The sequence below is a fragment of the Sphaerulina musiva genome (genome assembly GCF_000320565.1).
Source record: "Sphaerulina musiva SO2202 unplaced genomic scaffold SEPMUscaffold_6, whole genome shotgun sequence".
NCBI classification, from domain to species: Eukaryota; Fungi; Ascomycota; class Dothideomycetes; order Mycosphaerellales; family Mycosphaerellaceae; genus Sphaerulina; species Sphaerulina musiva.
The window spans coordinates 666,796-694,146 of NW_016017388.1; the positions used below are offsets into that span (position 1 = coordinate 666,796).

General features: G+C 51.8%; 8 protein-coding genes across 8 annotated transcripts; 3 read left to right on the top strand and 5 right to left on the bottom strand.

Annotated features, from left to right (window-relative positions):
• The first annotated feature begins 510 nt into the window (after positions 1 to 510).
• SEPMUDRAFT_149715 (ubiquitin carboxyl-terminal hydrolase 5) lies at positions 511 to 5,061 on the top strand. Its single transcript, XM_016905726.1, has 3 exons — positions 511 to 819; positions 961 to 4,384; positions 4,445 to 5,061. Exons 1-3 carry the CDS (start codon positions 814 to 816, stop codon positions 4,549 to 4,551), a joined length of 3,537 nt encoding a protein of 1,178 aa, XP_016759978.1. The 5' UTR covers positions 511 to 813; the 3' UTR covers positions 4,552 to 5,061.
• Positions 5,062 to 6,072: 1,011 nt separating this feature from the next.
• SEPMUDRAFT_67198 (uncharacterized protein) lies at positions 6,073 to 7,548 on the bottom strand (the record flags this gene model as incomplete). Its single annotated transcript, XM_016909780.1, has 3 exons — positions 6,073 to 6,384; positions 6,478 to 7,071; positions 7,156 to 7,548. 3 exons carry the CDS (start codon positions 7,546 to 7,548, stop codon positions 6,235 to 6,237), a joined length of 1,137 nt encoding a protein of 378 aa, XP_016759979.1. The 3' UTR covers positions 6,073 to 6,234.
• A 143-nt stretch (positions 7,549 to 7,691) lies between these two features.
• On the bottom strand, positions 7,692 to 10,621 carry SEPMUDRAFT_149716 (WD40 repeat-like protein). The gene is made up of 4 exons (XM_016905727.1): positions 10,150 to 10,621; positions 9,903 to 9,984; positions 8,319 to 9,847; positions 7,692 to 8,261 (listed from the first exon to the last, which is right to left on the bottom strand). The coding sequence occupies exons 1-4, from the start codon at positions 10,289 to 10,291 to the stop codon at positions 8,158 to 8,160; spliced, it is 1,857 nt and encodes a 618-aa protein (XP_016759980.1). The 5' UTR covers positions 10,292 to 10,621; the 3' UTR covers positions 7,692 to 8,157.
• Positions 10,622 to 12,146: 1,525 nt separating this feature from the next.
• Positions 12,147 to 13,123, bottom strand: SEPMUDRAFT_133838 (uncharacterized protein; the record flags this gene model as incomplete). The annotated part of the gene is made up of 2 exons (XM_016902591.1): positions 12,147 to 12,510; positions 12,589 to 13,123. 2 exons carry the CDS (start codon positions 13,121 to 13,123, stop codon positions 12,392 to 12,394), a joined length of 654 nt encoding a protein of 217 aa, XP_016759981.1. The 3' UTR covers positions 12,147 to 12,391.
• A 2,507-nt stretch (positions 13,124 to 15,630) lies between these two features.
• Positions 15,631 to 16,720, top strand: SEPMUDRAFT_126267 (uncharacterized protein). Its single transcript, XM_016902050.1, has 4 exons — positions 15,631 to 15,794; positions 15,865 to 16,341; positions 16,402 to 16,597; positions 16,699 to 16,720. Exon 2 carries the CDS (start codon positions 15,960 to 15,962, stop codon positions 16,281 to 16,283), a length of 324 nt encoding a protein of 107 aa, XP_016759983.1. The 5' UTR covers positions 15,631 to 15,794; positions 15,865 to 15,959; the 3' UTR covers positions 16,284 to 16,341; positions 16,402 to 16,597; positions 16,699 to 16,720.
• SEPMUDRAFT_149719 (uncharacterized protein) lies at positions 15,631 to 17,042 on the bottom strand. Its single transcript, XM_016905728.1, has 3 exons — positions 16,699 to 17,042; positions 15,865 to 16,597; positions 15,631 to 15,794 (listed from the first exon to the last, which is right to left on the bottom strand). The coding sequence occupies exon 1, from the start codon at positions 16,929 to 16,931 to the stop codon at positions 16,728 to 16,730; it is 204 nt and encodes a 67-aa protein (XP_016759982.1). The 5' UTR covers positions 16,932 to 17,042; the 3' UTR covers positions 15,631 to 15,794; positions 15,865 to 16,597; positions 16,699 to 16,727.
• Positions 17,043 to 18,833: 1,791 nt separating this feature from the next.
• Positions 18,834 to 20,778, top strand: SEPMUDRAFT_149720 (uncharacterized protein). The gene has a single exon (XM_016905729.1). The coding sequence runs from the start codon at positions 19,004 to 19,006 to the stop codon at positions 20,273 to 20,275; it is 1,272 nt and encodes a 423-aa protein (XP_016759984.1). The 5' UTR covers positions 18,834 to 19,003; the 3' UTR covers positions 20,276 to 20,778.
• A 1,013-nt stretch (positions 20,779 to 21,791) lies between these two features.
• Positions 21,792 to 26,529, bottom strand: SEPMUDRAFT_156781 (Cu-oxidase_3-domain-containing protein). Its single transcript, XM_016907696.1, has 4 exons — positions 23,665 to 26,529; positions 23,319 to 23,610; positions 22,977 to 23,266; positions 21,792 to 22,920 (listed from the first exon to the last, which is right to left on the bottom strand). Exons 1-4 carry the CDS (start codon positions 24,182 to 24,184, stop codon positions 22,001 to 22,003), a joined length of 2,022 nt encoding a protein of 673 aa, XP_016759985.1. The 5' UTR covers positions 24,185 to 26,529; the 3' UTR covers positions 21,792 to 22,000.
• Positions 26,530 to 27,351: the final 822 nt, after the last annotated feature.

A 27,351-nucleotide genomic window follows, 5' to 3' on the forward strand; every position in this document is an offset into this window, starting at 1 on the left:
GGGCCATGCTCATGTCGTTGTTGGCCGCTCCCTCCCTTTTAGCCTGGTGAGGATAAGGTACGCTTCCGAGTCAGTCTCCCGTACACTGTGTATAGCATAAGCATGAGCATAGTGGGGGTGTTGAGCCTCTCTCAGCAGCTTCGAGGTGGTGTAAATACTGGATTTCGAATGCCTTTCTATAGACCTGACCTGTCTATAGAGCCGTCAAGTGAAGCATACAGAGTCCTAATGGTCGGCACGTGAGACGGTTATGAATTTATATAGTGTGCTTAGTTCACGTGCGAGGGAAGACTGGCCATTCGCCGCTACCTGCCGCATTTTCCATTCACTGGTGTTGCTGCTGCAAGTGCTTGATATTCTGCCTCTGCTGACGTAGTGAAGTCCGATATATCTCCTTCCCGACGACATCTTCACGTTCCTTCCTTCGAGAGACAGACAGACAGAACACGCAGAACAACAGACTCTGCCCTCCACGCACTCACCTCCACCGACACAGACACACACCTCGTCGCTCTCCGCCCTCCACCCTCTGCCCTCCGCCCTCACTCACTCTCACCGCGCCGCCTCTCCTCTCATCCTCCTCCTCCTCCTCCGCTCGCGCCTCCACCCGCGCCGTCTTGCACGACAACGACACACGCCCGCGCGCATTTCTTTGTCTCCGTCACCTGCCCGTCCGCCCGCCTGCCTGCCTGTCTGCTTGCCTGGTCCGACAGCAATCAGCAAGCAGCTGGCTGGCCTCTTCGAAACTTTCCAGCTTGCGCAGGCTGCAGGCGTACCAGACCACACCACATCGCACCGTAGCTCCGCGCAATTATGGATGTACGTATACCCACTAGATCACTCACTACATCATCATCACCATCACCACCACCGCCTCCTCCTCCTCCCCTTGCTCATCCATCTCTGCCTACTTCTTGATTGTCTCGCACTACACAACGCTGACGTGACCCGGTACAACAGCTCGGAAGTGACATGTTGCTGGATGGCTCGGACTACGACGAGAAGCAACTGACGCCCACTGACGACGACAACGTGGCCATCATATCACCCGACGACGCTGACAGCATGATTGACGATGCCGACCCCGCTTCACAACCGGTGGCCCCGCGAGCCGACGACCACGAAGCGATGATGGCCCGCTGGATGCCGCCTTTGCCAGACCAAGAGACCGAAGCAGAGGCCGTGAGTACCTGGGACATAACAGATTGGGTCAAGCAACCAAAGCGAACACATAGCCCAACTTTCTACTGCGCCGGACATCCATGGCGAGTCTTATTCTTCCCTGCTGGTAATTCCGCCGCGGATAGCGTATCATTCTATCTGGAGCAAGGGCACCTTGGTGATGCCGCGCAGAAGCCGCGCGATGGTTGGTATGCATGCGCGCAGTTCATGCTGGTCTTGTCGAACCCCAATGATCCATCCATCTATCTGCACCACGAGGCCCACCACAGATTCACAGCAGAAGAGGGCGACTGGGGTTTCACGAGGTTTGCAGATAAGAACAGGATTTTTGCGCCGAAATTTGAGGGTCATGACCGGCCACTGGTTGAGGGAGGGAACGCTCGAATGACCGCCTATGTGCGGGTGGTCAAGGACCCCACAGGTGTATTGTGGCACAACTTCATCAACTACGACAGCAAAAAGGAGACTGGCATGGTGGGTTTGAGGAACCAAGGAGCAACCTGCTACCTCAACTCTCTGCTCCAATCACTATACCTTACCGGCGCATTTCGGAAGGCCGTGTACCAGATACCCACAGAGACTCCAGAGGAGAAAGAGGCGTCAAACTCGGCGTACATGCTCCAACGATTGTTCTACAGCTTACAGGCCGACCAGGTCGCAGTGTCGACGAACGAGCTCACACGATCTTTTGGTTGGGAAAGCCGCCAGATCTTCGAACAGCAAGATGTGCAAGAATTATCACGCATCTTAATGGAAAAATTGGAAGCACGCATGAAGGGAACTGAGGCGGAAAATGCGCTAGAGCAAATGTTTGTCGGCAAAATGAAGACATACCTCAGATGTATCAATGTCGAGTACGAGTCCAGCCGGATAGAGGATTTCTGGGATTTGCAATTGAATGTCTCTGGATGCAAAGGATTGCACGACAGTTTCAAAGATTATGTCCAGGTGGAGACCCTGGAAGGCGACAACAAGTATGCCGCTGAAGGGTTCGGACTGCAAGATGCCAAGAAAGGTGTCATCTTTGAGAGCTTTCCGAACGTCCTGCATTTGCAGCTGAAACGCTTCGAGTACGACTTCCAACGCGATGCCATGATGAAAGTTAACGATCGGTACGAGTTCCCTGAGATTTTCGATGCATCGCCATACCTGGACGAGACGGCGGACAAATCAGAGCCCTACGTCTATCACTTGCATGGTGTGCTTGTGCATTCTGGCGACCTGAATGCTGGGCACTACTACGCCTTCCTGAAACCAGAGAAGAACGGCCAGTTCTATCGGTTTGACGACGATCGTGTCACGCGTGCGACAAAGCGAGAGGCCATAGACGACAACTTTGGCGGGGATTACCAGGGCGCCAACGGAGTGCAGAAGGGGCAGAATCCCTATACACGACAATGGTCCACGAAACGCTCGAACAATGCCTACATGCTGGTTTACATTCGCGAGAGCCGTCTTGATCAGATCATACTCTCCGACGAACAGGCCAAGCCACCGGAGCATCTTCCTGCTAAGCTCAAGGAGGAGCGTCTGCTGGCGGATCGCCGTAGAAAGGAGAAAGAGGAAGCCCATCTGTACATGAACGTCCTCGTGGCCACGCAGACCAACTTTCGACTACACGATGGCCAAGATCTAATACCTTGGACGGACGAATCTACGAACCCCGCAGCACCTACCATCTACCGCCTGCTGAGAAGCATGACAATCGCACAGTTCAACAAGCACGTTGCCGAGCAACAAGGTCTCGACCCGGATCTTATTCGGCCGTGGATCATGGTGAATCGCCAGAATGGCACCGTGCGACCTGATCATCCTCTGCTGTGGGGTGAGATGACTCTACAAGAAGCTGCCGATAAATTCAGCACGCGCAGTTCCGGCTTCAGACTCTACATGGAAGAAACAGAACGCGATCCTGACGGCAAACCGATCTGGAAACTTGACGACGAGGCTTACGCTGCACCACTGTCGACTGGCGTACAAAATCAGACCAACAAGCCAATCATCCTGTTCTTGAAGCACTTCGATGTGGACAAGCAGGAACTGCGCGGTGTTGGTCATGTCTACATGATGCCGTCCGACAAAGCTCAAGACCTCGCGCCGCACATACTGCAGATGATGGGCTGGCAAGTCGGAGAGCTTTCACTTCAGCTCTATGAAGAGATTAAGCAAAATTATATCGAGCCAATGAAGCCAAAGAACACTTTGGTAGCTGCTGAGATACAGGATGGCGATATCATCTGCTTCCAACGTGCTCTGTCAGGACCGGAGCAGGACGCTATGCGGCAAACCAATCCAACTGCGTGCCTCGATGCACCGAGCTTCTACGACTTCCTCGTCAACCGCTTGTTCGTCAACTTCTCGCCAAAATCAGCGGAGAATCTGCATGTTCGCACCGAAGAGGAGCTGACATTCCAGCTTGCGCTATCGAAAAAAGACAGCTACGACGCGCTTGCGCACAAAGTAGCTGACTACTTGTCGTCAAAAAGCGATACACCCATTGATCATTCACACATCCGCTTCACGTCAACGAATCCTCAGAATGGTAAGCCGCGGACAGCGGTCAAGAGGCAGGCAAACTCGACAGTCAGCCAAATTCTCTCGGGCCCCAATGGCTATGGCAGCTATGGCTACCAGCCGTCGCAAACGTCAGATCATTTGTTCTACGAAGTGTTGGAAATGAGTCTGGCGGACCTGGAACAACGCAGAATCGTGCGCGTCACGTGGCTCACGGAGGGTATTCAAAAAGAGGAGATGCACGACATACTGGTTCACAAGCAGGGCGATTTTGCTGAAGTCTTGACAGCACTTCAGCAGCGCGCAAATCTGCCTGCAGAGATGATGAATCAGATCCGCTTCTACGAAGCGCATGGCAACAAAGTCTACAAGATCCTGCCTCTCTCACACAGTGTCGTGACTCTAAACGAGTTCATGAGCTTGTATGCTGAGCGGATCCCAGAAGAACAGGTCCAAGTGGATGAGACTAGTGGCGATCGTTTGCTCTACTGCTTCCACTTCGAGAAAGAACCAGCAAAGGCGCATGGCGTGCCGTTCATCTTCTTGGTCAAGCACGGCGAGATGTTCAAGGACACCAAGGAGCGCCTGTCGAAGCGAACAGGGTTCAAGGGCAAGAACCTCGAGAAGATCAAGTTTGCTGTGATTAAGGGAGGGCAGGTTTACAGCAGGCCGGTCTGGATCGAAGACGGTAAGCGTCCATTGATCTCGAGTGGCCTCCATTCACACACAAGCTAATGCGTGTCTACAGATGACTGCCTTGCAGAAAAGCTCGGGCCGGAAGACCACCTTGGTTTGGAGCATCCCAACCGCAATCGCTCGAACTGGGGCCGGTACGAAAGCCTCAACATTCGATAGAAGCAGCTGCAGACCAGGAGGTAAGATTAGTATTGTTGCATTACGGGTGTACAGATACTGGCGTGCTATACCACAGAGCGCGCGCGCGAGCATCCACACAGGCGACACGAAACTGCCTAGGCTGCACCCAGCATCGAGTAGATGGGAGGGGAAGAAGGGCGCACGAATGTTACGATAGCCAGACGCAGCTGCTGAAGAGTTTCAGCCTTGGATGCGGTGTAACGCTATTGGGCAAATGCTGTATGGAGATGCAGCAACGAGATGCAGCATAGGTTGGCGGTACGCGTGGAATCGTCGCCGCCCACCAGCATGCCATAGCGAAATGGAAAACGAAGCGAACAGAAAAGCAGAAAGCATATGATTTGTATGCAAGTGACAAACGTCCAGCTTTTCAACCATAGACATGAGAATGTGAATGATGTGAATGAAACCCGCAGCAGTCAGTCAGTCAGTCAGTCATGCATGCCTTACCTTCCATTAAGGTACTGGAGGTAGGTAGGTACCAACAACCGACCAACCAACCAACCCAAACCCCCAATTCCTGTTTTTTGTTTTGTTTTCCCATCCTTCTCGAACTCTTCCACGGGCAGACTTTACTCATAATAGCAATCATCCCCGTAGACACCCTCCAGCCGTTAGCTTCCGTCGTTGTGCATACCAATCAATCAAAACAACTTCGCACCACGCTATAAGAAAAGAAGAGAGAGAGCCGACTTGCCATGTATGTAGGTAATAATAGGTACATGATGAAGGAAGAAGGAAGAAGGATGAAAAACTTGGAATGTTCCATTTTCGCTTATAAAAAGGGAAAAGTTTAATAATAAGGTGTTGTTGCTGTATAGAGGTTATTTCTCCGAATGCTATAAGCCTATAGGAGGTAGGTAGCCTATAGGAGGGTAGCCTATAGGAGGTAGATACCCTTCTAGGTCAGGTAGATACCTACCTATTGTGTATAGATATAGATGATACCTTATAGATTAGGATTCGGTTAAAAGGTTACGGTGCGGTACGGTACGGTAAAGGTTTCGGAGAAGGGATAGGATCGAGGTACCTCCCGTCCCCTGTCCGTTCCGGTCGGAGGAGCGAGCGATTCTTTTCTAATAACCGATCGGCTTTCGTAACTGTATCGGTATGCTTCAGGTCCAACAAAGTCATGCAGCAGCGGGTGCGGTGGCGACATGTAATCTGTACCTTTATGTAGCGGGACGATTTACCTTTTGGTCATTATTATTATTGTTCATCATCATCTTTGACAGTACAGCACGTGGGCGGCGGCGGTGGCGACGGTGACTATGTCGATCTGGGAGATGATATAGAAAGTCATCATCGAATATTACCTTATGGCTCTGGTCATTTATGCCACTTTTTATTGAAATTTTTATGACCATCCAACATCTTTGATGTGATTGTGGTCAGTTCTTGTTGTTGCTGCCAGTATGTCCATGCCCTGTTTCACAGCGGCCTGCACTGCCTCGTGAAGATTAGACTGATTTGTGATGCGGAAAAGTTGACTGGCAATAGCGGATTGTAAGCATTTCTTCTACTGCTGAAGCACTCTTTGTGGAAGACTGAAGGACTGCTACGTCCTACGCATTATGCTTCATCTTGCGCTGCAAAGGGCTCGGCCGCGTTTTGTCACATTCCAAAGTCACCTATGAAGTAGCCATTCCGTCGTCGTCTTGATCATGCACTAGTTTCAATACGAGCGCACTCTTCCAATATCCCTCTCTTCCAGCTCGCATATTCCGCTCTCCTCTCGTCACTAAGCCAGTCAATTGCAGGTTGAAACATGGTCCCAAGCCCAGGCAGTAGCCCAGCCGCGCCCAGATCATCCTCGAGTAGCTCATCCGCTGCCAATGCAATCTTGCCGCCATGCTTCTCTTTTCGTCTCAGAGGAGTTTTTGAAGGGCGTGCCTGCGGCGTGACGGGACCTTTGTCTTCCATCTCATCATCTTCGTTGTCGTCGTTGCGAGCGTCCTCGTCACCATCGTCGATGTTCTCGGGCACGTTTCGATACCAATCCATATCCAACCATCCACCATCTTCTGCTTCAAGCATATAAAAGTCCAGAGGCTTTCTCAAGCTCTCCATTGTAATACTGCCCAGCTCTTTGGGCAGCGCTGCGGCGTTTTGAATGCAATAATGCTCCACGGCATCTCTGGCCTGTTCTTGAAGTTCCGTCATCTCCTCGACATCGGCTTCTATTCCTCTCATTCTTGCAACTGTGTATGTGTGCAATGCGATCGTGAGGGCAGGCCACTTCTCCGTCGCAACAGCATCTCCCAGATCCTCCGATGCGATTTCTTTGCCTTTCTGAGCCTGCTGCTGCCCCATCCTCCGTCTTCTCTTCGCAGCAGGTTCCGAGTCTAGACCACGCTTAACGACCCTAGAAGCAAGCTCCTTGACCACAGCTCCAGCGCCAACAACCACATGCGGAGTCGCTTTGGGCGTCCTCGTAGCTTTGCACATGGCTCTAACCAGCGACATAACGAAGTCTGGTACACCGTCTGCTCCCACCGGCTTGACTTCAGCTGCCACTGGAGCGCCTTTCGTCACCGTCGTGGGCGTTTGTGTCTTTCTCATGCTCGGACTTGCTTCCACCACTGCCTGTCTCGTCCTATTGCCTGGGGTGACGATAGCACCATGACTTTTACTGCTTTTTGGCGTCGATGCCAGTGCGTCCCTCTTCCTGTCGGTGCGCGGAGTTGTACTGGGCGTGCTCAACACGGCATCGAGATAGGTGTATAGCTTTTTGTAGACTCTGGGCGGACATGGTGGCTTTGGTCTGTCCAAGTCCAGGTCCAGGCGCTTCTTGAGTCGTTCTGCTGCAATGTGTGCGACAGCGTAAATGCGTCCGATTTCTTCTTCGGGTTTCAAAGAGGCGGCCTTGGAGCGCGATTGAGCGAGGAGGCTGTTGGCGAGGGAGATCAGGTCGGGAGGCAGGAAGGAAATGGTGGGCAGGAGAGTCGAGAGGGCCGTTTCAGTGGGCGAAGGCATCTCGGAGCGGTAGTGACATGCGAGGGAGGACAAAGATGAGAAAGCTAGCTGTAAGTACACACATAGCCTATAGGCTTCTACTGGTGGCTGACGCGAGGTGAAGCGCGTTCCGGGCACCAAGGCACGTGAGAGAGGAAATTGACCAGTCTAAGGAGTCTTGCTTTACTTCTGTATTTACCTACCTACTATCGGATCCCTCGGGGACACATCAACAAGAGACACATCAACAAAAGGTGCGCCCACGGCTGCGTCGCTCTGCCTGGGCCTGCCTGCCTGCCCGCTTCATGAGCCATGAGGCGAGGTCAGTCAGTAGTCATTGGAAGCGATCCCACCCATGATATCATCGGCATAATTTCGAATCCCGGCCATGGAGATTCACGACGCGCTGAGCCCGGCTCGCAGATTATGACCACAAATTCCACAATCACCGCTCCCTGGAGTGCTGCATCGGTCGACCCTCTGACTGCCACAGCTCGACCTGCTCAAGACATGTCTCCGGTCCTACTCCACATCGCCAACCCATGTGTGAACATTTGACTCCTCGGGTGCTAAGTGCAGGAAATATCTTAGTAAATAGAGATCATACAAAACACTGCAGAACGTATGCGTCTACACAGGTCCTGTATATGGCACGTAGCGCCAGATGCGAGCTTTCATGTCGCCCGAGCCGGTGGCAAACAGGGTTCCTTGGGGTGATGGTGCCACGCTGATGACTAGAAGACAGTTAGCTGATGCCTGCATCACCGCCACGGTGCCTATGTGAGTCTTACCAGAGTTTTTGTGACCCTGCAACATGAGCTGAGCCTCGCCCGTGTTTGGGTCCCAGAATTGCACACCACGGTCCTTTGAACCAGACATAACCCAATTTCCGTCAGGCGTCAAGGCCACTGACAGGACAAAATCTTTATGGCCCTCGAAGGTGCGCACACACTCGCCGCTCTTGGGGTGCTGCGGAGCAACAGCGCCACCCATTGAGGGATAGCCGCCTCGCGGGTTCAACCGCCACATGCGAATGGTCTTGTCGAGTGATCCAGACACCAAATGCTCCCCGTTAGGTGAGAACGCCACAGAATAGACGGAGTCCTTATGGCCTTGCTCGCCTTCCGTGCGTTCAACAAGCACACCAGTCTGGGTATCCCAAATTCTGACACTCTTGTCCAAGGAACCTGCAGCGACGTAGCGACCATTTGGTGACATGGCTACAGTGGTCACGCCGTCCTCTATCTGAAGCGAGAGGACACATTGAGCGTCCTGCAAGTCCCACAATCTTATTGTCCTGTCTCCAGATCCGGATGCGATGTATCTGCCGTCAGATGCAAAGTCTAGAGAGTAGATGTCCTGGTCGTGACCAGCAAATTGATGTTTGATCACACGTTGTTGGATGTCCCAGACGCGGATGATCTTGTCCTCAGCACCAGTGGCGAGATACCTTCCATCGGGGCTGAAGCACACGCTGCGAATATAAAGATCTCCTTCCGCGCTAGTGTTGTTGTCCTGCAGGTGGCACACCTGCTTGCCGCTGTTGACATCAAAGATTTGTGCAGCTCTGTTGCACCCTGTTGCGACGAAGCGACCATCTGCGCTGAAGCGTACGCAGCAGACTACGCTCTGATGAGCCAAGTTGTGGACTAGGTCAACATCGAGTCTGCGCTGCATCTTCGGGTTGAACACTGCGTGCCAATCCTCGCCCTGCTTTTTGAGATGTGGTGGAAGCTTCTCAGGGTCGTACTCGGCCAGCTGGTTGCCAATCTGATCCAGCTGGGCAGGTGTGTAGGCAAAGTCCGGGGCAATCTGATGATGGGGATCTCTGTGCGCTTGACCTGGTGGAGGCGTAGGACGAGTAATGGGGTGAGGACTACCCGGGTAGGCAGCCGCTGGGTTTTGTTGCGGAGTGGCTGGTCCGCGAAGAGGTCCTGCACCACCAAGGCGTGGCTTGCTGCCGCCAGGGGACGATGTCGGCTGTGGAGGCTGTCCGCCGTAGCCATTGAGACCTGGTGGACCTGGTTGCTGGGGACCTCCATAAGCGAATGGGTTGTGTGGTTGTAGCGGAGGCTGGTTCAAGCCTGGTGGTCCTTGGCCTTGCATGTGACCTGGCATACCAGGCTGGCCTTGCCCTTCCGTTGGTGGTGGAGCAAGCCCCGGTGCACTTTGACCTCCAGCCATGATACCTTGGAACAAATTAGCTGGTCCATGGCCAATCGCTGGTGGAGGTGGTTGTGATGGAGCAGAGTGCGGACCTTGAGGAGGGCCACCTCTCTGCTCCAGCTCGTGCTTCAGTCGATTGATCTCCTCCTCGTATCTGTTCACATTATGAGTATGATAGCCTTGCCTCTCATGAGTCCAGCACTGCCTACCTCTGTTTCTGAGCGAGATGGGACGCTTCCAGCTGGTAGATCTTTGTGCGAACAAGCTCCATCTCTTGGATTTGAGCATGTACTGCAACTCATGAACACATGTCAGCACTTCGTCTCATCTGGTACCGTAGCCACAGTCCCAGCTGCGCGACATATTGCGACCCATGTCAGACTTCGACCAGCCTCTTTTCCCACCCCCACTACCGGGCGCGCCTTCACTTGAGCACGAACAACAGATGCAACTCACATGAATGTTCATTCTCGTTGGACCGTTGAGTATGGGCCTCAAATTCCGCGCGAACTTGATCGAGCAGCTCAGCTAGTCTTTCGCCAGGCCGGATTGCGCCAGGCTGCGGCCCAGGGGCCATGCCTCGATGCGCGTTGTACATGCTGTGGTGGTGTCCAGCTCTTCGCGCGTCCTCGTGAGGCGGCTGACACAGGTGTTAATGTATGGCGGTGTCGATGATTAGATGCGACGGTCCCGTCTATTTCCACTCTGAAGCGACGATCCGCTAACACGACCACGAAGTATCCAAGGACTTGACGCTTTTCTCAATGCACGAGATATGTGGGAGGCTGGTGAGAGGCCACCTTCCACGCGCTACTCGGAGATGGGGAGGCGTGGTCGTCGGCGATGAAGATCGGTGGTGGTGGTGGTGATGGTGGTGATGGTGGTGGTGGTGGTGGTGGTAGTGCAGCGTGAAGCGTGTCTGTCGTTGCGAGAGCGAAAGGGGACAACGGTCCACGGCAGAGTTTGGAGAGCAGCAAAGCAGCAGGTTCATATGCGCCGCGCCTTTAAGCTCAGAGTTAGTGTGTGGATCCTGCGCGCTTGTAACTCTACGGTACGGTATCCACCATGGCGCTGTGGGCGCCTCGCTTCTTCTTTTTGGTGACCGCGTGCTGGCTGCTTAAACAACGACAACGGTCCCAGGCCCAGATCCTTGTCGTGCCCTCAGCGCACCCAGGGCTTCGACGGATTATCCGAGACGGCAATAGGTTCTGCACTCTCACCCCCTTGCATCACCGTCAACCACCGTCCGCCGTGGCCCGTGGGACACCTGCTTCGCCGACTGCATGAACCCGCTGCAGAGGTTGAGCCATTCCCTGCTTGACCCACGACGACCTGCAGGCTACTTAGGCTGCATCTTCCGAGCCTATAATATACAATGTGTAATTGTGTGTATACATCACAACCTACCATCCATGATCCGCACTCCGGCCGAGAGGGCGAGCGCGAGAGCAACAAGACTCCCGTCCTCCTCCATCCATGGCCCTAAAGACTGCGTGAGTGCTACTGGACGCTGATAGAACAAACATCCATGGAGCATGCATCTTCTGTACCTTTGGGCTCGAACGTACCTGTCTACAGTGGAACCGCTGCGACGGATCTAGGCGGCTGCACATCTGTGTACCTAGCTTTGAGGTTGGGGCAGCACAAAGGCAATCTAATAAATCTTTCCATCCTCCCTGCAGCGGGGAAGCGACAAAGTCGTTTTGTGCACAGAACCAGCATTGCGAGGTCGGATACCGTATATCGTCGCGTCGACGAATGTGGTGCGACCTAGCGTCAATCATCTCTATATCATGGCTTGAGGACAAGGTGCAATGATCTGAAGGTGTACTGTAAGTGCGATGAGAGTTGTCTGCTGAAACGCAGAACCTCGCCGATTCTGGACCTGCAGAATTACCTATAGAGGAACGTTTGGCTTTGGGGTTGGTGATGGAATGATTCGTGAGAGTTACGGCAGCTGCTCCACATGAACGTGGTGGTGGTAGGCCTGATGGCGTACAGAACAATGTCTGGTGACTACGGAGGTACTGTGAAGACATAGGAGGTACATCTGTACCGATTGGAGGCACTCTGTCTGGTATGCATCGTTTTTGACTTCCTTTACGGGACAACTCCTCGTTTTAACTGACTCTGTCGGACTCTGTCGGCTTACCCTTCTCTGCCAATTCTCACCAGCGCAACGCCGCAGAGGAATCTGCCCAACACATCCATGCTGATATCCGGGAGGACTCTGCGGGCCGCAAGCATCGGGGTTGTGTGGAGATCGCGTCAATATGCCGATAAGATGTGGTGGTGATCCTTCACACACCCTGACCGCAGCCAAAGGTTATCGCATACTGTGATTACAGTGCAGCATCATGCATGCACTGGCATGCGGCACCGACAACAACAACGTGGATGACGGGCACAGCAGGGGGCCGAATCCTCACAGTGTTGACTGTTGAGAGTGAGATACATGTATGCTGCGGTGTCTGTACTTATTGCTGCTGTATATCGCGACAGCAACGACGCAGATGTGAGTGATGATATGCCGCTACTCCTGGCGTATGTAGTACCAGTATCGTGCACGAGGCTACCTCCTGAGATGAGCGAAGAGTGGTTTTCAGCTCATGCGAAACTCATGCACTGGCACGTCACATCTTGCTCCTTCCATACAGTACAGGTATCATTACCTTACCTATACCCTGATTCGTCAAAATCAGAGCAGACCAGGTTGAAAGCGATCAGATGGCTCGAATAGCCACCTTTCATCCTCGAGCTTCTCTATAACCTGCTGGCGCAAGCTCGCCGTGAGCTCAGGTGTTTCTCGCTCGAATTCTGCAGAACGTGCCAATCAGCATGTCGGTCTCAGTAATCGTTCTTGCTCTCTGCCTATATGAAAATAGCTCAACTCACCATCCTCCGCCGCCCTGCTATGTCTCCCACCCATATGTGTACCTGATGTGAAATACCTTCTCGCCAGATCCCGATGATAATTGTCAAGCTGTTCCGTCGTCATTTCGCCCTCCTGCTGGCCCATCGCAAACATGGCTTGCGGCGCAGCTATGCCCAGTGTTGATGCGCCGAGCAGATAGCTGCCATCAGGTTGTCTGTGAACTATATCTTGCTCTTCCGCCTGCTGTCGAGGCCTCAATCGTGCATGTCTGCTGTTGTCCGGCGATCCATGTCGAGCTCTGCGCAGTTGCTGCTGCTGTTGTCGCGGCCGTCGTGCGAGTCCCAAGAGGCTCGCGTCTTCCTCAGAATCTGAATCTTGCAGCACGACGCCTTCTTCAACTCGAGGTGTCGTTCTGCTCGTCGGTCGGCGGAGCAAAGAGGGCGCAAAGAGGCTCGGGGCCTGTTGTCGCGAACGTGTCGGTGCCACGCTGGCCTGTCTCAATGAAGATGCTGCATTGGAAGAGCTCGTGAATGGATCGTGCGGTGCTCTGGACATTTTGCTCTCGCGGCGGCTAGTACTGCTCTACAATGTGTTCTATGCCGACCCTCGTACGAATGGTGATGGTAATGGTGATGATATGTGGAAGATGGGAGGTGGGAGATGGGAGCCGTTCCAGGTTCCTCCACACCTTCGCAAAATTCTCGACCGCAATTGCTCACGCGTACAGGTACGCAAAACCTAATGAAACCCTCTTCTCCAGCCTGCTGCGCTCAAGCAGCAAGGATGATGAAAAAGTGTGTTCGCGTCGTCTGGAGACAGTGCAATACCAGAGACACGGTGCCACAGGACATGAGCAAGCTCAGCGGCCTAGTGACGGTTTTCAAAAATAAGACTAACAGGTTGTTAGAAGGCGTTCGTAGCAGTAAGTATGAAAAAACTCACATAATCTTAAAAGAGTCCGTAGACTCGTTTCAGAGATTAAACTGAAAAGAACAGATACTACACCTAAGAGGATGTTAGTGAGGTACGTTGAAGTAATGGGTAGGTGTAGGTGGTAAACTTACTTGATCTAAGCCAAAAGGCAAAGAGAGCTAAGGAGGAAAGGAAAGTTGTTTGTAGGCTGCAAAGTTCAGGTACTTATATGATTCTCGGAATTCGATTGTGCGCTAGCGGCCCGAGCCTCGCGAACCCAGCGCCAAGCCCGAACACCGAGCCGTGGGTCCTACCTATCGAGCTCCGCTCTGTCTCGCTTCACTTAGCCTCGTGTCCTACAGTACTGTGCAAGATTTGAATAAATTTCACTTTCCTTCTCAATTAGCATTGACGTTATCAGGAGCACAAAGAGCCTTGCGGTACCCTACCTTGCAACTATCTACCTACGGGCTGCTCAGATGTTGCGAGCAAAGCGTGCTAACAAGGGGATCCGAATAGATTCGCCTTCATTAATAAGAGGAAAAAGCATTCACTAGCGCACACGTCTTCCCGGAACACGTTGGTCAAGCAGGTCAATATATTACATTCTTCACCTTCCGGTCCTTCCCTACCTTCTGCTGGAGCCTTCGCAATTGTCTTTACCTCAGGTGTACCTGTTAATGCCTCTAGAGTAGAATCGGGAACAGACAAGTGCTCATCTTACGACGATGAGCGTCTTTGGACGAAACGCTCTCAAGTCGCAGTATCTAGGGAGTACGGATAGGTGACTTTGATGCGGCGGCATTCTCAGTGCTGTCTAATGCTGTCTATAACACAAGTTTACCAAGCCCTCTACACCCATTTGTCGCTAGGTACCTAACTATGGCTATGCGCTATACTAGATCATGTTTGTTCGAGACCAGCTCTACAGCGCGTTGCACATGTTCCACAATACGAGCTCTAAAAGGGCAACGATTCATTGGACTTCCGGACTTGCGGGTTTTCCGACCGTCTAGCACTTCATCATGCAGTTTAACGAAGTGCAGGCAGCAGCTACTAGAAGGTATGTTCATTCACTACACAACAGTCAACAAACATCCACTTCTTTAGGAGCCACGCTAGGCGCCCCCCTGGAATCTCACGCTAGACATACTACCTAGTGAGACCGCAGAATCGACCTAGACGACTCTAGCTCCACGCGTCAGCAGTGTACCTCGAAGCGTACATATCGCCGCTACCAACAACGCCAAGCATGCGAAGCCTAGGATCGATTATCTGGGCACAATAGCTGGTGAAGAGTCTTCATAATCACGCACGCCTCAGAGTTGGTATCCTGGACTCCAGCGGCACGCGACCTGCCGCAGCAGCCAACGCGAGTTTGGACAGTAATATTTCTATCCTCATCTCGTGTTCGTAGAGATGTGCGTTGCAAACAACCGGTCGCACCCTTACTGCTGTGCCTACGACTGGATAATGACATTCTACTCGCGTGTCAGTATCGTATTGAAAGGCCCAGTCCGGTCAGCAATTCGCGCCAAGGATTATGGCTGTAGGGCCTTCGTTCGTACTCCACAGCCTTCTCGAATGCGACGAACACACTGTGAATTGACAGCCTTACAGTAAGTCTTTGCATCTTAGCAGTCAATGTCGATTAGTAGAGAGCTACAGTGTCAAATGCTGGCCCCAAAAGACCAAGATAGATTGCCAGAATGCCTTTCCCAGCGCGCGATTTACGATGCTTACCGCTTTTGCCGCTACTATGGTCAATTGGCAATTGCTCAAAGGGTGAACTTCGTCAGTAAGGTAATGTAAGGTATGGAGGTACTGTACTGTGACTTAGGTACCCACTACTTGGCAATACTCGGCAGCTCATCAGTTAATAATAAATGTTCGGGTCGACGGTAGCCACAGGTTGTTGGAATAATGAACTGCCGAGCCTGTTGACCCTACTATAGTTCTTCTTCCTTGTTCTTTTGTTGATAAGGCATGCCTGCGAATGCTACCGTCTTCATAGTATGCATGTTGCCATATTCCGCCCCTTTGGGCATATGCAACAAGCGACAACTCATTCGTTCCATCGATTCATCTGTCTAAGACTCTGAGTGTCAATTAATCCATGCTCCATCCTCTCTTCAGCTGAATTACATTACCTCCTAGCTTGAGCCTAGTTGTTGGGGTTCCCGGTAGAAGCACGGTACTCACTCAGCCTCAGGGCTGCGCAGGGCTTATTGCTTGATTGCAAAACCTTCATGACTATACCCGGTGTTTCACGGTATACGAATAGGCTCTGCTACTGCCAATTGTACGAGCGACACTAAAATAAGTTAGGGCATGCTGGGAATGCGAGCGCGCCTGCGTCGACGCATAAATACATGTATACTTACAATACTGCTGTTCATTCTCGTAGACCCATCTCTTCCATACTCGACCAAGTCAAATTTATTTCCTCCGCCCAAATCTCGATACTTCCTTCATCAAGATGCTCAAACTCCACTTTGGCGTCATGCTCTTCGCCACCATGGCCGCAGCTGACAGAACCTTTCAGAGACCTCCTATATACTTTGGTGGTTGCGACTACTCTCCTCTCGGCCGGGACCAGGCATACTATAACTGCGACTGGTACGGCACAAAACCAGGGCAAGGGGGGCAACCGGAATGTGAGGCGGTTATAAGAGATCAAGGCGGTTGTGCCTGGCCTTGCAAACGAGCAGGAAGATCTGGGGAGTCGGCGGACTGGAACTATCTCGCTGTGGCAGAAAATGATGGACAAAACATTTGCAGATGTCGATGCAAACTGAAGTAGAAAGGACACACCAGGGTGTGGCAATGGACGTGATAGGGATCGATCATTCGGACCAGAGGTAAGATTCGGATTCCAAGCAAACCTGAGATTGTCAACTTGCGCTGACTGAGTGGTCCAGTGCCTCCTAGTAGTAGCAGATACCGGCTATCCCTACCTACCTAGGAAGCCCTTAACGATCACGATCCGTCCCGGGAGCTCAAATTTCTCCAAGACTCGGCGATGGTCTTCGATACCTTTTACCTACCTACCTACCTATACTCTACCAGATGTTATCCGTTTTTGAAGCCAGTTATACACTCGGACAATCGGGCAGTCTGCAGCATTAGCTAATGTATTTCAAAGCTTCTACAGCAGATTGGGTTAATTCTCTTCGTCGTAACGTGCCGCAGGTTGGGCAACAATATGTGTACCTTACCTAGTGTTTGACTCCATGGCATCTGCTATCTAACAGCGATAGGGACCAAATGCCCGAACGGCAGGCAGGTTCCCACCTTTTGGCTTTTCACTCTGTTGAATGGGAGGTTGACCGCTTCTCTGTCTGCAATGAGTGTTCTTGTATAGTACTTTGCTCTGGGACTCTGCAGGGGCGATCAGACGCAAGCTGAAATCTCGTTTGTCGCGAGATTCCATGCGACGAGGCTGCGGCATGTTGGTCTCTTGAAGATAAGGTACCTAAGGTGCCTAGATATCATCCTACTTCGCCACACATGTAGCTTCGATGAATTGAAGACTCAATAACATAAGGTAGGTAAATTCTGCCGATGAGGGGCAAATGAAGAGAACAACAGGGCAAGGATGATAGAATAGCGGGAACGTGATGGGTCCTGGCGCCCACTACTTTCTCGTAGAATATTGTGGGAGTAAAAAGTCAGGTAGGTAGTAGGTCAGGTAGGTAGATACCTCCTAGTTCTATCTGATAGCACAGCTGCTCACTACAACATCATCTCCGGCCGTATCGTCCACCAATGCATGTAGTCATCCATCGGAGACGCATGATACACTTGAAACTTACGCCTCGCGGGATGATGGCCATGCAAGCGATGATGCCTCGTCCATGATTCTCTTACGCATCAGATACCACTCACCAGTCAGATTCAACCACGCCGCAGCGGAGAGCACCTTCACCGTCGTTTGTGGACGCCCATCGTGCCGCGCCGGCGGGATGTCTGTCACCAGCAGCAGCATGCTTACCTTACCTCCTACCGTGTCGTGGGATGCTGGAGACGCCGCCGCCGCCGCCTGAGCTGGACGTCTCGTGCACCGAGCATGAGCGGCACAGCCAACGCGCCCCGCTCCGCATGCATTCTCCGGAGACACGAGGTACCATACACATTCGGTCTTACTCGAAAGAGGCAGCAAACGAAGCCATCGCAGGAGGGAGGGACCGAGGGAGCGAGGGAGCGAGGGAGCGATACACACACACATACACACCAATCGGTCTTACACTGATCGCTCTACACAATCGGATTATTGCTTCGATCTCAAGCACTGGAATGGCTCTGATTCGCAGGTCTCGCTCCGTCCTGCGGGTTTGAGCGCCCGTCTCGCTTGTGGCGTTTCTGCTCGTGGACTCGAGAGGAGGCGCCCAGCTACTACCTTTACTGTTCAAGCGGCCCAAGCGGCTTCTGCTTCTCCTTCCACTGTACTACAGCTGCCACACTAAAAATCGTTAACGCTGCCTCATTCTCCGAGAGGCCGACACCATCGAAAAGCGTAGGAGTCAGTATACGCGACGAGTGGCGGCGGCCATTCAACAGCAGTGCAAGAGCTGGCGGATGAACATTGATACAGTATGCACATTGGTATACCAGGTTTCTAATCTGTTGGATCGGAGATCTAGGCCATCAGCCGATACACTGCTACGCGCAACATCCACCATACGCTTTATGGCCAATGGCCATACACTTGGCGAGTGTAAGATACTGTGAAGCCACTGCTACCGCGTCGAAAGGAGGAATTGAGGCGTGCGGGCCGGCGAATTGACGTTGCCAACCACCTCTCGTGTGGACATTCGCTGATCTCAGTGATGCTTGTCATGGTGTAGCTCCCAGGGCAGCGTTTGCTACACACGACGACTGCGCGTTCCAGATAGCTGTCCATACAGCGCCTATCAGCTTCGTGTCTCCTGCCAATCAAGCGACTGCTATAAGCTACCATGTCGACCTTGGTGAGAGCTGAAGATGCGACGGCCCTGGTCGCGCTAGGAGGTAGAGATGCTCTGCAGAAAGAAACCTGCTAAGTGCGGGTGCATAGATGTGCACCAGAAATCGCTTTAGAGCCGCGCCTGTGGGTGATGCGCCCGCGCACATCTCGATCTCCGGAAGTACCTTTGTACTATTTAACTTTCTTTCGTTTCGCTGGATCCGGCGTTTGCGTCCTAGCCTACATCCTAGTGCCATGCGTGTGCATGACGGGCTGTTGTGGGATGAACCCGACTCCTTCGTCATCCTCGATCAGATGTATGGACCGACGGGCGTGAATCGTCCGTATATGATAGCAACGCGGTAGGTACGCGCTCGCATGGTGCTCTGTACGCACACCAGCTGCCGACGCTCATACAGACTTCATCAGACCTCCCCCCTCCCTCCACCATTGCTATACTGAAATCGTCAATCGACTTGACCACCAAGCTCTAGGGAATACGACACGCCATATATGTACTTACTTATGAGCTCGCTCTCCCCGCGCATCGTCACACGGCTCTGATCTCGTCAACCGACATGGCAGAGATTCGAGCAACGAGACCACCAAGCCAATTGCTACAGCGACGCCTGAGTCAAGCACGCTTCAATTCCATGGAGGTGCAAGGCATGATGTCACCGTTCAACATGGCCTTTCGACCGAACAACACAACAGCATTCTCTATGGCGTACTTTCTCGATCAACAAAGACTGGCTATGCAGAGCACATCGGTTGTCCCGAGCCAGCTCATCAATCATGCGAACCGGGAGATAAACATGCTCTACACTGATGCCCAAGCTTTCAATTCATATGCCATGCCGCAGGAGTACAGCAACGCAACTTTTGGTTCCTTGTCCTGGCCGGTGCCGGTCAACACCAATGTGCAACCGGTCAACCGCCCATCGGTACTATATGGGGAGCGCTTTAGTAGCTCTGACAGTAGTGACACCAACATCAAGCGGGAAGACATGTCGCCAATTCAGCCGTCCCAGGTATTCTTCGATGCTGCAGCATATGTTTCGAGCCCCGAATCCCAGACAGCAACAGATGACTCTGGGGAGACCAAGTCAGTCGTTTTCAATACCGACATCGATACATTGATGCTGGCAATACAGATGAAGGCGGGAAGCTCGGAGCAGCAGACACAGACACACACGGCCAAAGCGGTAGCTCCCATTGCAAGCAAACCCAAGAAGAGATATTTATGTAACATGACGGGTTGCGGCAAAGCGTTCTACCAAAAGACGCACCTCGAAATTCACACACGAGCACACACCGGCATCAAGCCTTTCGTGTGCAAGGAGCCTTCGTGTGGTCAGCGGTTCAGCCAACATGGCAACCTCAAGACTCATGAGCGACGACACACGGGTGAGCGGCCATATCACTGCGACATCTGCGGAAAGACGTTTGCACAACATGGCAACGTTCGGGCGCATAAGATTGTGCATACTGCTGCGAAACCCTTCACATGCAAACTTGACAACTGCAACAAGCAGTTCACACAGCTTGGCAACCTCAAGTCTCACCAGAACAAATTCCACGTGGAGACGATTAGACGATTAAAGACGCGATTCGAGACATTCAGAGAGGGTGATGTCGTCGATGCATGGGACAAGGAGATGTGGGAGTACTTTGCTGGATTATACAAGAATTGCAACAAGGGCATCAAAGGTCGCGGCAAAGACCGAAAGATCAGCCTGGGGCAGATTCCGGTGCAGCGCAGAGACAGCAACGTCAGCTCCCGGTCGTCACAGGACATCATGACGAACGAGGGGGAGCGACAGCATACGGGGTCGCAAGACACAGGCTAATCCGCTGGCAGTCTGTCACGGCTCCTCGAGCTGATGGATTGTCTGGACGGCGTTATGCGGCTGAGGCAGCACATCACACGGTGTGGCCATTGCCACGTTTGAGATACCCCATTTGGTGAGCGAATTATTGCAGTTTTTCTATTTTATTTTCAATTCTATTGACAAGCGGTGGGGGGGAAATCATCCGCGTCCGCCGCGCCAACACATGTCCTGTTTTTTTCTCATCATCTGGATCTCACCCGCCGGCGAGAAGCGCTGCTGCAGTCATCATGTGCCTTTGCGACTTGCTTTGCCACGCATGCGGCTTGTGAGCTTTGCTTACCTACCTACCTACCCAAAACCTTCCCCTCACTCGCGAAACCTTGTTCAACAACAAAATGCCCTCCACCGCAAGTCGAGCCCGTGTAGAATTAGAATTAGAATGTACTCTGTAGTGGTAGTAGTGTACCTGAGATAGAGATAGAGATATCGAACGGGCGAGGGGGACAATGCATTGTACAGTATCGAATTACCAATTCCATTTTTTTCCGCAAGGCTGACGGGGACAATAATTGTAAGGTAAGGTGAATAGATAGGAGATGTCGTCTCCAGAAGACTTTCCTAAACAAAGTTGTTATACCAGGATGGTGACGGGAAGGCCAAAAAAAACCAAAATCGCGCCATGGTTACATGGTATGGACAACACATACGCTTTGAACAAGGTTTATGCCAGTTTTTGAGAGGGGGGGGAGCTTTTATGTACTTCCAAAGGTTGGAACTTGGGGGGTTTTTTTGTGCCGAGCAGCATGGGCTTGCTGGCTGGTTTAATATTCATTATCTTTTTTTTTACTTCCTCTTCTTTCTTTTACCTACCTGACCTTACCTTGCTAACCTTGGACCCTTGTTTTTCTTTTCTCTCTACGAAGACACTCAGGACAGCTTGTTGCAGAGGCGAAGAGTATTCTTCCTAGGTAACTTTGCATTTATGTATTTCCCGAGTCTGATTACCTATACAAGGTAGGGTATAGACCTACATTAAGGTAAGAGAAGGTACATGTAAAAGAATTAGCTACTACAAATTCTAAAGAAAAAATCGCATTTCTTCGGCCGCGAATTATATCATAGATACTTGGTTGTATACTTAGATATGTACCTACCTTCCTTGTTTAATGTATGTCGATCAATCTATGCCCCTGTTTGATATCTTATCAATCAATCAATCACTTACTTACTTCAGGTACTCAAACATACACATACGTATAGTCCGTTTCATAGTTCTAGCTATGCATAAGGTACAGATAGATATGTATGATAAGAAAGGGCTTACATGCATGTATGGATGGCTACAAACGCCACAGTTTCGCAATCTGGTTGAAAGAATATTATAATGTAGTTATCGATTGATCGCCATCCGTATGCGATCTATCTATCTATCCATCCTGTTTTTTTTCTTCTTCTTCTTCTCTTGATCTGTACAATTACTGATATAGAGAGAGAGTCGATCCAGTAGCCCTTTTCTCTCCCAAAATACATTAACGCTGATTTCTGTACCAAGTACCTGCCTGGTACATATATGTACATACATAGGTATCGATATCGTTATCCGTAAAACCTCATGAGATATCTATCTCATTAACAACACCATCCATCTCTTTTTGAAACAATAAAAAATCGTGACTGTCGTTTTTTAAGTGTGTGTGCTTTCTCTTTTGATATCATCCTTTTTTTCTCTCTCCCCCCTATCATTTACCATGACAAACCGTCTCGAATTCTCAAACCCGAATCAATCTGTTCCACCACATCGCGTGACGAATACGCGTCCCAGTCGGTACAAGTCTGCGCCATAATTTCCGGAATGGACATTTCCTTCTGAATATCATCCGGTCGTTCCAACACATTAATATACAAGCCACCGGAAACATGCCACGCGATATGGCAGTGAAAGGGCCAGACACCCGGGTTATCTGCGTCGAATTGAATGACCATGTACGAAGGCTGGGTGGTGCTGATGGCGTTCTGCAGGAGGTGCACGTCCCGTCGTTGCGGGTTGTTGGCGTGCGTCACGTCGCCGTTCCAAATTCCTGTGCCTTCGGCGAGGATGTACATGTTGTGGCCGTGCAGATGCATGGGATGGCTCCCCGTGGGGGCGTAGTTGTAGACGACGAGGCGGATGGATGTGCTCGAGCCAAAGTCAAAGACGTTGTAGCTCGCCGGGAAGTCTCGGTCGCCGTTCTTGGCGTCGAGCAGAACCGGGTCGTTGTAGTTTGCGCGGAATGTGCTGTTATTCATGTAGAATAGTGTGTGCGTGCCGTTGCTTTGGAACGTGACGTCGATGTTCTGTTCTGTCGTCGGTGGCGGGAGAGGTATCGGATAGTATGGCACCGTCAAACGGAGGTCGTCATTCTTGCAAGTCTTGATCTTGTCAATAGAGATGTCAGATGTGGTCGTCGGTACCGCAGGGGTATTGGCATCCTCATAATAGATCGCAGCCAGAGCTACCGGAGAGACACCATCAGTTAGAGAACAGCCCCCTGCTGCAAAGGCTGGGCCAAGGTCTGAGCGCATCCAGACAGCATCTGTGGGCTTGCCAGTAGCCTTGACGACCACATCGCTTCGTTGGCCCACACCGAGCGTGACAACATCCGTCTCGTATGGTACAATGGGAACTGTATAGCACGTCAGTACACATCCATGCCTTCGAGGGTGAAGTGTTTCAGCCCACCAAAGTCATTGGCAAACACGGTCAGCTTATGACCATCGATACTGAACTTCTGCATTCCTTCAGCACCAGCGTTGATCAGCCGCAAGCGATACGACTTCCCAGACTCAAAGCTGAACTTGCTCACGCCTGCATTCGGGGTGCACTTGGTCCCAGTGGTGCTGTTAGCGCATGGGTAATTCATCTTTCCATTGATCAAGTTGTTGTTCGAGATCGGAGGTGGTTGGTTTTCGGCAGCAGGAGCCATGACTTTCTCCACTAGAGTGAAGTAGTCTTTGTGAAACCAGTCATTACTGAGCAGAAAGTTAGCAATAATCGATGATTGTGAATGAGTAACCAACATACATCATTACTGGTCCGAGATCGATGTCATAGTCCTGGTTGTCGTGAGGTCCATATATGACGAGAGGACCAAAAGCCCCTCCAGCAAGCTGCGCTGAGTAGTGACTGTGCCACCAAGAAGTGCCGTATAGATCAGCGCGAAATCTATAGGTGAAGCTTCCTCCAGGTGCGATCGGACATTGCTGGACACCAGGCACTCCGTCGAACCAGGGTGTCTCGGTCTGCAACAGTCCATGCCAGTGAAGAGAAGTGCCTTCATCAAGCGCGTTATGCACTACAACCTCTATCCAGTCGCCTGAGAATGAAAATCAGTAGACGTCACACCTTATTGACAAGACCATTTCTTTACCCCAATTTGCTTCTATAGTAGGGCCCGGATATTGTCCGTTGATAACAATGCTTTGTTTTTCAACACCGTCTGGTGCTATCGTCATAGTGCTAACTGTGAAGTCGTAGTGCACTGTGACTCCAGTGTTCGGCGTGTCGTGGTAGTAGTCCGTATTTTCGGCTGTCCTGCCTCCCCATGGGAACCCCTGAGATATTGCGGTCCCTTCCAAAAAGCGCGGTAGTTTTGGTGCGTCGAATGTTCCTAGCTTGCTATTGCCATTCGTTTGTTCCTGTGACAGTTTTGGTTCCAAGTCTTGTCCCAACGGCACCCATGATAGAAAGTTGTACTCCGAACCCGCAGGCCCACCAAGGTTCTGTATTTCGCCTTCATCGTCGAGTGCTAGCAGGGTCGAGTCCTCTGGGGTGTTGTCGGTAGTATTCGTTTTTGCAACGTTGAATTCTGCTTGCGGTACAGGTGCAGGAGCTGCCAGGCTGGAGGCTAGCAGCGTGACGGCTGCAAAGAGCCTATAAGTGGACATCATGGGATCAGTGGTATGGTGTAGACTAAGGAGTGACAGGTGCGCGGTGTGTGACAGGTCTTATAAACCAAGCAAAGGACTGGCTTAGAGGATCAAGAGGATCGATATTTTCGATATAGCACACGGACACTTCGCCCTCGTATTTCCGATCTGGTCCTAGGATTCAATTGCGTGCATGCATCCCACATACCTACTGGCTATACGGACTGACCCCAACAACCTCCCTGATAGTACCGGCACATAGAGGTCAGCATGACTCAGCGGTATCTATGTTGAGCTGCGCCCTCGAACAACCGATATTGAAAGAGTATCAGCATAAGATCCCGCAGAAGAGGCAGAGAAGGTTAGTAAGTGCCGTGGAGATATTGTAATGAAACCCTAGTCTGTGCTGAGAACATCGCACAATAGCCATGTGCCACGAGGACAGGTCTGGAACCATCCACAGTGTGGCAAGTGCAATCCATGCAATAGTGAACCTATTCTGAGACCTTGGTGAGCGTGTAGATATACCATGGGATGAGGCAGATGCTGCGGAAATGCCGACGCCAGGCAGCCGACCATACAAGTATTGAAGGATCCCTGGAACGCCACGTCGTTGGCACAAAAATGTCATTCCTGAGCTGAATTCGGTCGGCAGCGTGATGTAGAGCTGTGTAGAGTTGGTATCTCGCTTTCATCAATTCCGCATGCAATAATGGCCAAGGCTTTGGTCCTCTTTTGGATCATTTGATTGGCAACATTGAAGCCTCATCATCCAATGTGGCTGTCGCGACAAGCGCGTCAACCGGTTGTTGGTCTTATGGTCGTAGTAGATGGACTGATAGCCCGACATACTATTGTGCCGCCTCCCATGCAATGCCAGTGTTGTTGCAGACGACCTTGCTCAGCCGATCCCACTGTCAGAACCAGGCTTGCATTCATGGTCAGCAAATAATATCGCCGGTTGCGTCGGATATCAGATTCACGTCGTCGAGTCCGTGGCCAGTAGCTACTAGCCACTAGCTAGAGATCAAAAATGATGGCGGTACTAGGAGGTAGGTCTATTAAAAGACGTCCAGGTGATAAAACCTTATAATCCGACTGGGGTTGATCTAAATCTGCAAAGACTGCCATCGTCGAAGTCGTCGAGCTCCCGAGCTGATGCGATTGAGGACTTGGCCAAACGATCCGAGGGCGGTTTGCATGTCTGTCGCTTAAGCAGCAGTCGTCAACTTGTCATCCTCTGCGCATGACATGCCAAGTCATCATGTCCAGATCAGGACCCCCAGCGTGAGCACAAACTGTCACGTGTCGAGCCACAGATTGGGGTTTTCGCGAACTGTATGATTGTCATGAATCCAATTATTGCCCAACAGCAAGCATAGGCCAGGGTGATCGCTGTTGATTCCTTCTTCAGCGAAATCATACGCACGCATTCCGTTGTAAAAGCGCTATCGTGAGCGGTGTCCAGATTCATTGTAGCGCTGGCAAGCAGCATGATATCGCGCACGGCACATGGCCCTATGAAGCTCGAGCAATCCCTGTTGTGGCGGATACTTTCGCAGGATGCCAGGGGTTCCTAGGGCAGCCAACGACACAACCACACCGTCTCGCCGTAATCTCAGCTGCTGCTCCACAGCAGGGGCTGTTGCAATCTGGTGGTGTGGCGAATTTGATCAGCAGCAAGCTCACTGTGCGCAGTGCACAGTAATATAGAGAATCACTGCTCAATAATGCCTTTATCGTGTGGATCTTGTCAGTCTTGGTTGACAGTGAACTGCCTGCGACGGCTAATAGTCCGGAGATTGGAGGCTTCCTGGAATATAGGTACTTCTATGGTGGTTATTGTTGTGGCCTTGGCGCCTAGCTTTGTGTTGACAGTATGGATGTTGTGCGTACTGAGTAGTATGTGATAGGCCTAATGCTGACATTGCCTGCCGCGCGTGGTAAGTTTGGCGCTCGCAAGGCCTGCGTGTCAATTTCGAAGGGATGCCAACCAATAGCTAGGTAGGCCAGAAAAGATAGTGAGCTGTTGCCTCATGGCCCACTGGCCCAGCGCTTGGGAGGTGCTTATCATTGAAATCTGGTCAGAACGGTAATGTTATGGCCACCCTCAGGATCTAGGGCGCAGTCTGCGGCGCCTTCCTCGAACAGCCGTCGTCCCGTATGCTGTAGCTGAATGTTGTCGCGACTCATTGTTGGGGGTGAGCCAGAGGCGTCTGACGGCGCGTGGCCTTTCACGCTGAGTGAGATAGAGACAGTGATCGATCACGTAGCGCGTCTTGATGCACGAGCCGGGAACAAGTGAACACATCTTCGTGAAAAGCCCTCAAAATCTATCCAGTCCGTATGCTAGTGCCCGACTGCTGAAGCGGGCAGACCCGTAGAACAGGTTGGCTAGGTAGGTATGCTAGAGAGACTACCTGGTGATGCTGTTCGTCTTCAGCCAAGGCTGGCCTTGGTATGCCACTCCATCTGCGGGCTTGCTGAGTGAGACCTGAGTATAGTAGAGCCTGACACGGTTGATTGAAGCTCTAGACGTCGTGTATCGCGAGACTGGTTCCAAGGCTTGAGGTGCCTAGGCAGTGGGTAGCTACTCTTTCCGCCGCGCAGAAAAAGAGGCGAAGGTTCAGACGGGTGTGGACAAGCTTGGTCAGTCCAAGAGGCCTCATATGATCTATAGCAGAGAAAGATGTCCCTGTCCATGTCTCGGGGTCTGCAACTCTTGTGCACCAGGACATGCGCACTCCGGCTCCAGAGGCCCGTCACTCATGTCCTCGGACTGCGTTGGGCCTCCGGGGAGGCACCAAGTCTGCTGACATATTGTACTTCTACCGCTGCGAAAGCCAAGAACACAATCGTTTGATGCGCCTGAAATCGTTCCTCGGCTCCAGGGATCCTCTGCGTGTATGGCAGCCTGCAATTATAAAACGCGGGCCGGATGTCGCTGGACTGTCGCGTGGGCCATGGGCAGGAGATTAGGTGCAAGCTGTGCTGACGAAGTGTATCTCCAAAGTGCTTGGTATGGCAGAGGACATCAGGTTGGAGCCTTGATTGGCAGCAGCAGAGTATGAGTCGTGGTCGAAGTGTCTGAGAGTAAGGTCAGATACCTAGTGATGAAACACCAGGTGCGGAGAGGGGTTCAAGATGGGGTTGTAACCGTTGTGGGAGGAGGTTGTGTTTGTTCCGAC